General features: G+C 36.5%; 2 protein-coding genes across 2 annotated transcripts; both read right to left on the reverse strand.

Moving 5' to 3' along the window:
• Positions 1-1,452: 1,452 nt before the first annotated feature.
• Positions 1,453-4,237, reverse strand: LOC132173539 (protein NUCLEAR FUSION DEFECTIVE 4). Its single transcript, XM_059585051.2, has 2 exons — positions 3,611-4,237; positions 1,453-2,686 (listed from the first exon to the last, which is right to left on the reverse strand). Exons 1-2 carry the CDS (start codon positions 4,145-4,147, stop codon positions 1,517-1,519), a joined length of 1,707 nt encoding a protein of 568 aa, XP_059441034.2. The 5' UTR covers positions 4,148-4,237; the 3' UTR covers positions 1,453-1,516.
• Positions 4,238-6,656: 2,419 nt separating this feature from the next.
• Positions 6,657-10,150, reverse strand: LOC148587110 (protein NUCLEAR FUSION DEFECTIVE 4-like). Its single transcript, XM_088515005.1, has 2 exons — positions 9,537-10,150; positions 6,657-8,120 (listed from the first exon to the last, which is right to left on the reverse strand). The coding sequence occupies exons 1-2, from the start codon at positions 9,990-9,992 to the stop codon at positions 6,927-6,929; spliced, it is 1,650 nt and encodes a 549-aa protein (XP_088371131.1). The 5' UTR covers positions 9,993-10,150; the 3' UTR covers positions 6,657-6,926.
• Between the last annotated feature and the right edge of the window lie 1,034 nt (positions 10,151-11,184).

The raw sequence follows: 11,184 nt of genomic DNA on the forward strand, positions 1-11,184 counted from the left end.
GCTCGGCCACCCCCATCCGGCCAGATGGGGGTGGCCATGGCCAAAGGGGGTGGCCGAGCCACCCCCAAATGGCCAAGGAGCCACCCCCAATTTTTTTCCCCTTTTTTTTTTTAAATACGTTTTTTTTTAATAAAAAAAAATACATTTTTTTTTTTAAAAAAAAAAAAATTTAAAATTAAATATGTGTCACGTGTCGACGTCTGATTGGTCCACGTGTCAGTCCTAACGGTCAACTAACGGATGGACTAATTTGGTCACTTATCAAAACCACAGGGGGAAAAAAATAAAGTTAAAAAACCCTATGGGGTATGGAGTATTTAACTCTTTTAATAATCAAGATATTTTTAAAATTACAATTTGATCAAAATTTAATAATGATTAATCATAATGTCAATGATGATTTTAAAAGCGCTAAGCTTTGTTGGGTCACCCCGATAAGTTACATTCGGCTTAGGTTCGTAGGTTATGTTTGTTATGTAGGATAGTAAAAGAATGTAGAATAAAATAGTCTTGTCTTTAGGTTACGTTTGGTACACATAATAGCTATTTCATTAAAAAAAAAAATTGAATAACTTTTATTTTGGCTCGGGTTCTGTAAGGTTGGGTCTGAAGGGTGTAGTGCACAGATCTGAAGTTTATTTTGTTAGGTAGATCCGAAGGGCCCCATCCTGCCAAGGTTCCCCATCATCAAAAAAAAAAAAAAAAAAAGTGGAATGAAATAGTTTTAGGGCCTGTTTGGGAACTTTTGTGGCATTTAAAAATGATTTTAACACTCAAAAAGTCTGTTTGAAGTAAAAAATATTCGTTTGGTAAAAAAAATTAAAAGCATTTTTAGCGGTCCAAAAAGCCTAAAAACAGCAAAAACGCTTAAAAATGAAGCTTTTGCCAAAAAGCGTTTTTTGAGTTAAAAGTTTTATTTTTCAAACGTAATCACAAACTAGCTCTAAGAGTAGTCATTCTGATCCATAAGAAAATGATTATTCAAAGGGTTAGAGTATATGTATACTTTAAGTCAAGAAATTGAAAAACCATCAATCACTTATATAACTTTTATGGAGCAACTTATTTTCTTGTTAACTCATAAAATTAGAGAGCAATTGGCTTTTTCAGCCTTAATTAAGGCTTGCCTATCTCAGGACAATGCAACCAAAGCCTTTCACTGCCTAAAAAGTCATGAAGCTCGCTTACCCAAGGGCTCGTTTGCTTAAAAGTTTGACATGCTGACATAATGAACCAAGATTAAGAAAAGGCCCGTCAATTAAGTCCACGACTAGTCGGAACGCACCACGACCAATCTTCCATCCCACCATGTCAAATAATGGCCTCCTAAGCCTAAAACCTCCCCAATATTTGCAGAATGATATTTTCACGCTTTGATTACACGACTTCAATAGTCTTCGATTCCCTTAACATAATACCAACTAGAGGCCCCAAAGCCCTAATAGTCGATGATAATTTGTAACTAAAGGAGATACAATTAACTTAATCATGAGAGAAAACAAAATCATTACACAAACTAATTCGCGGATTTACTTATCACCACCTCAGAATACTTTAACCTTCTGAGCACAACAAGCTTATAGAACCTCCTGGTACGAAAGAACAAAGCCAAAGCAACAAGAAACCCCAGGGAAGCCGTGGATGACATAATCAGAAAAGATAACATAAAGCAGCGAGTACCAAAGCACGATGAATCCTCACCACCACCACCTGCTTCCTTGTCGTAAATATACCCCATAACTCTCACAGAGAGAATATAAGACCCGACAGGACTTGCTATGCCAATGGCGTTGAAAATGGTACCCATGTGCCTGACACCAAATATCTCCGACGTGATTGCCGGCATTAGCGACCACTGTGAACCATAACAAATGCCGACGAGGATCGAACCCACATATAAAATTCCGGGCAAACCAAAAGCAATAGCAAAGTGGCCGGCAGCCATTGCTGCTAGAGTGGTAGCCATCAAAAATGGCCTTGCGCAGCCTCTTGTGTGCAGCAAAAAATCTGAAAAATACCCAGCTCCAATTCGGCCAAGAAAATTCCATATACACCATAAAGAGACCAAATTGTTGATCTCCACAGTAGTGTAATTAAGAGATTCCCCAATTTGGCTCAAGTTATTAATCACAGCTACCCCAGACCCCATTCCACACACCATGGCAATAAACAACAACCAGAAGTTTAATGTGCACATGGCTTGCAAAAGATTCATGCTCTCTTCATCAGGCGGAATTGTGTCATCTAAAGCACCGTTAACGTCACCCTCTCCACCGGGCAGTTCATGATACGGTGGAGGATCCTTGGCTGCTATTAATGATGTTTGTAGAAATCGGGTGGAGTCCTTCCTCTGGGCTTTGATTGCAATTCCAAGAGGTGATGCAAGAAGAAGAAAAAGAAGTACAAGGGTAAAAATGCTTGCCCATAATGGGAAAGTGAAGAGGTTTTGCAAAATCACTATAATCATGAGATAAGCAGCAATGATGAGAGCTACTGCAATGAAACCATTCAAGTGCTTCTTGTCATCACTTGTGTTTGGATTATCATAGATTCTCACGAAAAACATAAGCACAAGGGAGACGAACGTAGGCAACAGAGCAAGCATAAGAAGGAAAGTGCTGGGGTTGCCCTTCCAGAATGTGTCATACACTTGGATCAGTATTGCCCCACCAATGCCAATAAAGCCCTGCCAAATGAAATTAGTTAAGCTTGAATGATATCACAGCATATATATATACACACATATCATGCAAGAGCATTGACAAGAAGATTTTATAAGCAATCATTCAGTTATTTATACAAATTAGAAGCTTTATGAAGACAATGACTTTTCAGAGAAAAGATATACCGCAAGAGCTCTCTCTAACCATAAGAGAGATTTTGTGGTAGGGTTTTATTATTAATATTTAATTTATTAGTGGAAACTTCATTTTAGACTCTGAACTACTGTACGTTTTAAAAAGACTCCCCTAAATTTTAAAAACTCTCAATTTAACTCACTGAAGTATTACTTTGATTCAATTGATCCATCTGTCATATTTTAAACCTTTAAAGTGATAAAATAATGTTTATATCCTGATTTTTTTATAAAATTTCAAATTTATCATTAATTTCAAATTAAAAAAAATAAATAAAAAATCAAATAGTAAATTGGTCTTTTTAGGCATTTCCATTAGAAGTTAATGACTAAAACTAACGGAGGGAGTAAATTGATTGAAATTGAAAGTTCATAAGTGTAAATTGAGAGTTTTTGGATTTTAAAAGGTCTTCTCAAAACCCAAATAATTTAAAAGTTTAAAGTGAAGTTTTCTCAATTTATTAAATTGATATGTACTTTTAGAGCACATAATTATGGCGTATACTTTAAATACAAATATTACAAACTTGATTAATCCTATTAAAAATATATGTGAATAATGTTGTCATTACCGACCACCTTTTTTATTTTTTTAACAATAGTTGATATAAGAGTGGATTGAAAGTGCCACCCCAACAAAATTAAATATAAAATAGGATGAGAGTGTCATTTCTCTTTAACAAATACTATTATTATTACTATTATTTACTCACCAACGATGATTACTATTATTGAAAAAAAAGAAATACTAACCTTCATGATTCCAACAAGGGTCCCACCACAACGAGGGAAGTTCTGCACGGCAGGAGCCACATTCGCTGTGGTGAAGAAGGACTGAGCATGAGAGGCCACCAACATGAAGAAACACATCAACGGCACCGGAGGCCGCTGGATCAATCCGACGATGGAGGCCCAAATTAGAAAGTACCCCACGAAGTTCTGGATCGCCCCAGCCAGGTGGACCACCCATGGCCCACCCAAACTCGAGTGGTTACTGCTGTTACGGTTACCCAGTGCCACGGCGGAGTATAAGACTCCAGCTAGGACCCCGGCGTTGCTGCCGATGTCCTTGAAGACGGACACGGTGTCTAGCGTTGATTGGTCGTAGCCTTGGCTAGATTTCAACACCGAGGAGTAGATGCTGAAGGTGTATGCTCCGCACCCACACTGGATCCATATACTCGCCACCGTGGCTATCCATTTGCTGCTCAGCGGCAGCCTCAGCCTCTCCATCCCTGCAATTTCTTCTCCTAAAATTTGATTTTGCCTATTTTTATTGCCACCACGCATTTCCTTTGAAATGTTTTAGAGTGCGCTCACGGGCCACCCATATTTGTCAGACGACAATGATGTATATTTATGAACGTGTTTTTCTTTAGAAAGTAATCATAGTATGCTGTGTCCCATTGTACGTTTGTTTCGCCAAATTGTTATAAGAAGAGAGGCAAAGAACATTGTAAAGAGATCTATGAGAGGTGCTCTGTTCCATTTTGAAGGGTCCTTGAGTGGACTCCTCTAAAAGAGGCAAGAGTAATAACGAGAATGTTAATTATAAAAAATTTCAAAACGCAATTTCATCTCTACCATACTTATAGGACAAAGTTTTCTTAAAGAAGTTCTTTCAACTCTGTATTTAAAAACGACATTTATCCTTTTAACATATAAAAAATACATATTTTTTTTAATTATAACGACAAGGTTTGAATAATTTTTATTAAAAACTCATGTGCATGTCACATGTTAGTAAAAAAATATACACGTATTATTTTTATAGATTAAGTTGAAAGAACTTTCTTCAACTCAATTTAAAAGAAAATTATGTCCAAACTGATATATGTGGTTTGTTCTTCTATCAAAATTGATGTTTGTGGCCACATAAAATTTTTTTGTTTGAATAGTAATAATAATTGGTTGATATAGTTTCTAAGAGGTAGCTCAATCGGTTAGGACCACGCCTAATGAAGCGGAGGTCACTAGTTCGAATCCCCTTTCCCTTTCTTGTGCGAACATGTAAAAAAAAAAATTGGTTGATATAATATAAAGCTTTAAAGAATTGTTTAGTTAGGTGAAAGAAGATATTTATTTATTTATTTTTATTTTTGAGACAAACGGAAAGGAGAAGGGGATGGCTTTACCAACCAAATGATAATTTAAAATGGAAAGGTCATGATTTGATTAATAATTGCCAATTTGCCAAGTCTTCTTTCTTTCTTTCTTTCTTTAGAAGCTTTGAACAGACGTACATTATGTACAATGTGTCCGTTTCTGCAAGAACATAACGGCCACAGGGATTCGAATGACATAAGAAAAACTCCTAACCAAATTGCTTTTTCTAATTTTGGGTCCACGTAACGTGCACTACTTAGCTAAAAGTACTATTTGTTACTTTACCTTCTATTCTTTTGAACATATTTTCTATTTTTTTTATATTTATTTTTTAAATATTATTTTTAAGTTTTATTATTATTATTATTATTATTGTTTTCGTAAACTACTTAGGAAAAGAGAGAGAAGACAAGCAAAATATGTATTTTAAATAAGGAGAAGACAAGCTGATGGATGTAATTTTTGTCTCATATTAGCTAAATATACAATATATGAAAGTTTTAGAACATTACTCTTAATTAGTGAGATCTAATCCTCCCTACTTATCGTCATACATTGACATAGTGATAGTGTAGAATTACAACGTGGGATTTGATGCTACATTAATGGCATACAGGACCATGGAGTATTAATTCTAACAAAAGTTGTTAATGCTTTTTAGATGGTTTGTTGTGACGTGATATAAACATAAAAATAGTTTGAAGTGTGTTATATGCCTAAGTTTGAGAACGGGTAACAAGTCGACAAAAAGTAAAGTTGCATGATCATATTTTCTTAGTTTTACCCATGGTGATGAATGCGGTGAAAATCATAGGATAGTTGAAAATTCATAAGATTTTGGAAAAACTTCACTTAAGACTCATGAACTATCACGTATTTTTAAAAAATCTCTCAAAAATTAAAATATTCTTAATTTCACTCATTGAACTTTCAATTTGATGCAATATACATCTTATCGTCAGATTTAAAACGTTAGAAGTAATAAAATGACATTTATACTCATGACTTCTTTTTTTTTTTTTTTTTTTTAAATAAAATTTCAAATTTACCCTTAATTTCAAATTAAAACTAAAAATAAAAAACGAAAATCGAAGGTTAATTTGGTCTTTTTAGTCATTTTCGTTAGGGGTTAAATCTGATGGAGTGGTCAATTAAATCAAATTGAAAGTTTAGGAGGTTAAATTGAGAGTTTTTAAAATTTAGGAGACTTTTTTCAAAACGCGTTGTAGTTCAAGAGTTTAAAGTGAAGTTTTTTCTAAGATTTTCCTATGCTGCTCCTATTTTCAATTAAATTTTGTAGGTGAACCGGCCAGAGGAAGGTGAGAGACTAAATCAAGTGTATTTTCCCCCTTTCATTTAAAAGATTAAACTAGGCTGGTATTTAAAGAGCTGGTACTTTCAAATGTTTGGAGTACCATACATTTCACTAGAATTTGTTTACAAACCGAAGTGATAATTCATATTTGATGAAATGATTAACAGTTTATGGTTAACAAATTAATTACTAACTAATTAAATTAACAACTCATATTTTTGCTTAATCTTTTCACCAATTTGTAAGAAAATTTGTAATAAACATTGTAGTACCACTAGTAGCACTCGAATAGAATAACTAGTTGCCTGACATGATATTTCTTTAGAATTTCAGTGGTTGCTGGTAATTCTTATTATGGAGAAATTCTTATGCCAAATGAGAAGAAAAACCTTGCCATGTATCATCATTCCATGGGTGGGAAATATATAAGGATTTCATCACTTTTACAAAGGGAATCAAGGGATACAATTCCATACAAGGTGATGATGAACTGCAACCATAGGAAATAAATATAAAAAAATACCACAAATTATAACTACCCTTTTCTCTTGGAAACAGAGATACATACCTTTCACTCAATAAAAAACAAGCAAAAAGATAATGGCCTCATCAATTACATTTTCCCCGTACTCAGATATTTACTTCTCATCATCTTGAAGAATGCTTTAACCTCCTAAGCACAACCAGCTGATAGAACCTCCTAGTCCGAAAGAACAATGCCACAGCAACAAGGAAACCCAAAAAAGCCACAGCTGCCATGATCAGAAAAGATAGCATAAAGCAGCGAGTGCCATAGCAAGAGTCATCATCCCCAGATGCTTCCTTATCATAAATATACCCAATCACTCTTACAGAGTAAATATATGATCCTGCAGGACTTGCTATGGCTATAGTGTTGAAAATAGTACCCATGTGCCTGACACCAAATATATCCGAGCTGATTGTAGGCATCAATGACCACTGTGAACCATAACAAATTCCTACTAGGATTGAACCAATGTATAAATTTCCGGGAAAACCAGAAGCAATAACAATGTGGCCAGCAGTCATTGTGGCTAGAGTAATAGCCATCAACAACGGCCTTGCCCAACCTCTTGTGTGTAGTAAATAATCTGAAATATATCCAGCTCCGAAACGGCCAAGAAAATTCCATATACTCCATAAGGAAACCAAGTTATTTATCTCCACAGTTGTGTAACTAAGAGATTCCCCTATTTGGCTCATGTTATTAATTGTAGCCAGCCCTGAGCCCATTCCACACATCATGGCAAGAAACAGCAACCAGAAGTTCGCTGTACGCATGGCTTGTAAGAGATTCAAGTGTTCCTCTTCCCGAAGCATTTTGTTGTCTGAAGTTGCCCCGACTTGGCCCTCGCCACTTGGCAGTTCATGATACTCAATAGGATCCTCTGCCGTAGAAAACTTTGGGGGTATGATTTGCTCATCATTGTCAGTTAAAAGATTACTATCAGTTGAATATGTTTGTGGTGATCTCTTTGAGTCCTCCCTCTGGGCCTTGATTGCAATCCCAAGAGGCGATGCAAGTAGAAACAGCAGAAGTATGAAGGTACAAATGCGCGCCCATAATGGCAAAGTGAAGATGTTCTCCAGAATTATGATAACCATTAGATAACCAGCAATGACCAGAGCAACTGCAGAGAAACCATTTAAGCGCTTCTTGTCATCATCGGTGGTTTCCTTATAAATTCTCACCAAAAACATAAGCATAAGGGAGACACATGTGGGCAACAGAGCAAGCATCAAAATGTATGTGCTCGGCTTGCCCTTGCATAATGTGTCGTACACTTGGATTAGTATTGCTCCACTGATACCAAGAAAACCCTGTCCAGAAAGAAGGTAGAACGACACATTTTCATGATTCTGGGCATAGCAGACTTGTAGCAAGAGCATTGACAGAAGGATAAATTATAACTAGCTAAAGGAACTTGTGGATAATAAATACTACAGATTTAACCATTCATTTCGAAAGTAGTAGAAGTTCCATGAAGACAATAACAGGGCATTTTGTTCATCAATGACTTCAGAAGGAATATTTATCTTTCATATACAAATTGTTACAAAGAAAAATTCAGTCATTTCCAATGGTTAGTCAGAACACCGCATATAAGCAAATGACCAATACAAACATTCACCGTATTGGCACAATATGATTTCTGTACTTCATTTGATTCAAAAGCAAAAGGAAGAAGTAGTTAAACTTTGGTTGTTTTAGTTTGGTCATGCAGAGCATTAAGCCCCAATAAACTACTTGTACCTAATCTAACGCTCAAAACCTGTACCCAACTTAAAGAAGAAGAACAAGAGTGATCGGGTGTTTCTTCCATGAGCTTGGTTTCAGGCTTTCAGCTATATAGATCTTCCACACTCAAGTTGTACCTCCTTCAGGCGATGTAGTAGGCCTAAGAGCAAACATTTCCTACATTCCTTTTTTTTTTTTTTTTTTTTCCACCACTTCTCACTCGTGAAGAAATGACAAAGCCAGAGGAAAGTTCTAAACGCTTTCACCTCCAAAGGAACTTGTATGCATGAAAGCATAGATTTTGGGCTAAAGCTCTAATAAGCCCCATTTTAAAACTTAACCCTGAGAGCCACGACCTCAAAGTGCACAACCAAACATTACTTGTATCTATATGTTTGGGAATGGGAGTTTGAGCCCACAAAAATACAGGGAAAAGTATAATTAAATTCACTATTTCTTATCAATTTGGTGATTTAAAACAAAGTCATATACACATTATCACTTAAAAATGATTATTCAATGTAAAACTTCGAAGCTACGAGTGTCTGATCTTTTCATGTCGACAATGTGGACCCAGGTGTTATACGCTACGTTTTTCAATTGAGCACGCATTCTGTAATGGGAGCCACGTCCACCAAAACCAAAATAAAGAAGAGAAAAACAGAGACACATCGTAAACGTCGTTGTTGCGTGCACCTGGCCGCAACTTTACTCAGCAGTTGCCTAATTCCACTGCGCTACTGCGAATGCAATTGGTGTGGCATATGATTATTAGCTCACCATTGGCATTATCTTCACACAATTGGAACTAATTAGAATTCCAAAGAATGAATTTTGAGATTCCAAAGGTGTGTTTGGCTCTTGGAACTAATTAAATTTGTCTTTTTATCAATTAATATCTAAACGAACTAACGAAGTAAATAAACAAAACCCAGAACCGAAGATCCGAGGCCGTCGGATTAATCAAGATGAAACAAACAGAATCCACACGTTCGTACCTTCATGATGCCCACGATTGTCCCACCATAATCAGGAAAGTTCTCTACGCCACTAACTACATTGGCGGTGTTGAAGAAGGTCTGAGAATGAGCGGCGAGGAACATGAACAGGCACATCACCGGCACGGGAGGACGGTGGATCAATCCGACGACGGACGCCCACATGAGGAAATACCCCAAGAAGCACTGAATCGCCCCCGCCACGTGGACCACCCACGGACCACCACGTACACCTCGGGTGTTATGCGTGACGGAGGAGTAGAGGAGGCCTGAGAGGACACCGACGTTGGCGCCGATGTCCTTGAAGACGGACACGGTGTCGAGCGTTGATTGGTCGTAGCCCTGGCTTGATTTCAATACAGAGGAGTAGACGCTGAAGGTGTAGGATGAGCCGCAGCTGCTCTGGATCCATATGCTCGCCACCGTCGCTGCCCATCTCGTGCTCAGCATCTCCATCTCTCTGCAATTCTTTCTATCTCTTGTGCTTCTTTCTTAAGTACATAACAGTCCTTTCAAATTACCAAAACAATATCAATGTTTTGTTAAGATGCATCGACGATGTCTCCCACGGATAGGTATACCTCTTATGAAGTAGAAGTTTTCGAATTCCTCACCGTGAACATGTCTCCAAAAAATAATAATAATAATAATAATAATTGCACAAACAATATTTTTAATAGTTTAAAAAAATATTATTACAATTAAAAATTAAAAAAATAGTATTATCATTTATCAATTATGATAATTTAAAGAAGCATGTGGACTTTCTCTTATCATATATCTAATAATTCTTTAAAACTTAATTATTATTATTATTTTTTAAACAATTTATAAACATGAAACGGTCAAATGTTTTCAGAGTCGAAGCCCAAGCCCAGCAATTCGATTATTATCTTGGTCAGCTCTCACATGGTCGAAATCGGAGATTTTGGTTTGGGTGGAAGCGGGAAGAAGGATTTGGCGGAATTTTGAGCGATTGGAGCAGGGAATTGGATTTTGGGGGACTGGGGTTAGGGTTTGGTGAAATAATGCAATAATAGGAAATAGGAAAGAGATCTCTAGAGTCTAGAGGAGAGTAAGTACATTCTGACATTCTAAGCCTGTCGTGTGTAAATATATTGGAGTGTGAAAAGGGAATCCAATTCCCACGCTCGGTTTGGAGCGTGGGGAACGCGATCAAGTGAACAATTAGTGAAAAGGGAAACCCATTCATATACTCGGTTTGGTGCGTGGAATCACGATCGAGTGAACAATAGGCATAGTGAGCCCGCACTCTTATTGAATTAATTAAAAATTAGCCAAATTTTAACCAGTTTTTTTTTTTTTTTTTTTTAATTACTATTTTCTGCAAATATTTTAAATCTCAGTCACTACTCTAAAACGTATTATTTTTGTTTTATATTAAAAAAATATTATTTCATATTATCTCGACATTTTCACGTGACCAACCATGCTATTAAAAAGTTCTGAAACCCTACTGACATTGGACCGTCTGTATTTCAATAGAGCATCATGAAATGATCAACTACCCCTCAATCCTCAATTCTCACCTAACCATTGCAAATAGGCAGACATCTTTTTTTCTAATAGGCAGACATCTTAATTTTGCATAACATCCCCTCTCATCTACCACAAGGGACCATTGCAA

The sequence above is a fragment of the Corylus avellana genome, chromosome 3, assembly GCF_965113065.1.
Source record: "Corylus avellana chromosome 3, dhCorAvel1.hap1.2, whole genome shotgun sequence".
NCBI classification, from domain to species: Eukaryota; Viridiplantae; Streptophyta; class Magnoliopsida; order Fagales; family Betulaceae; genus Corylus; species Corylus avellana.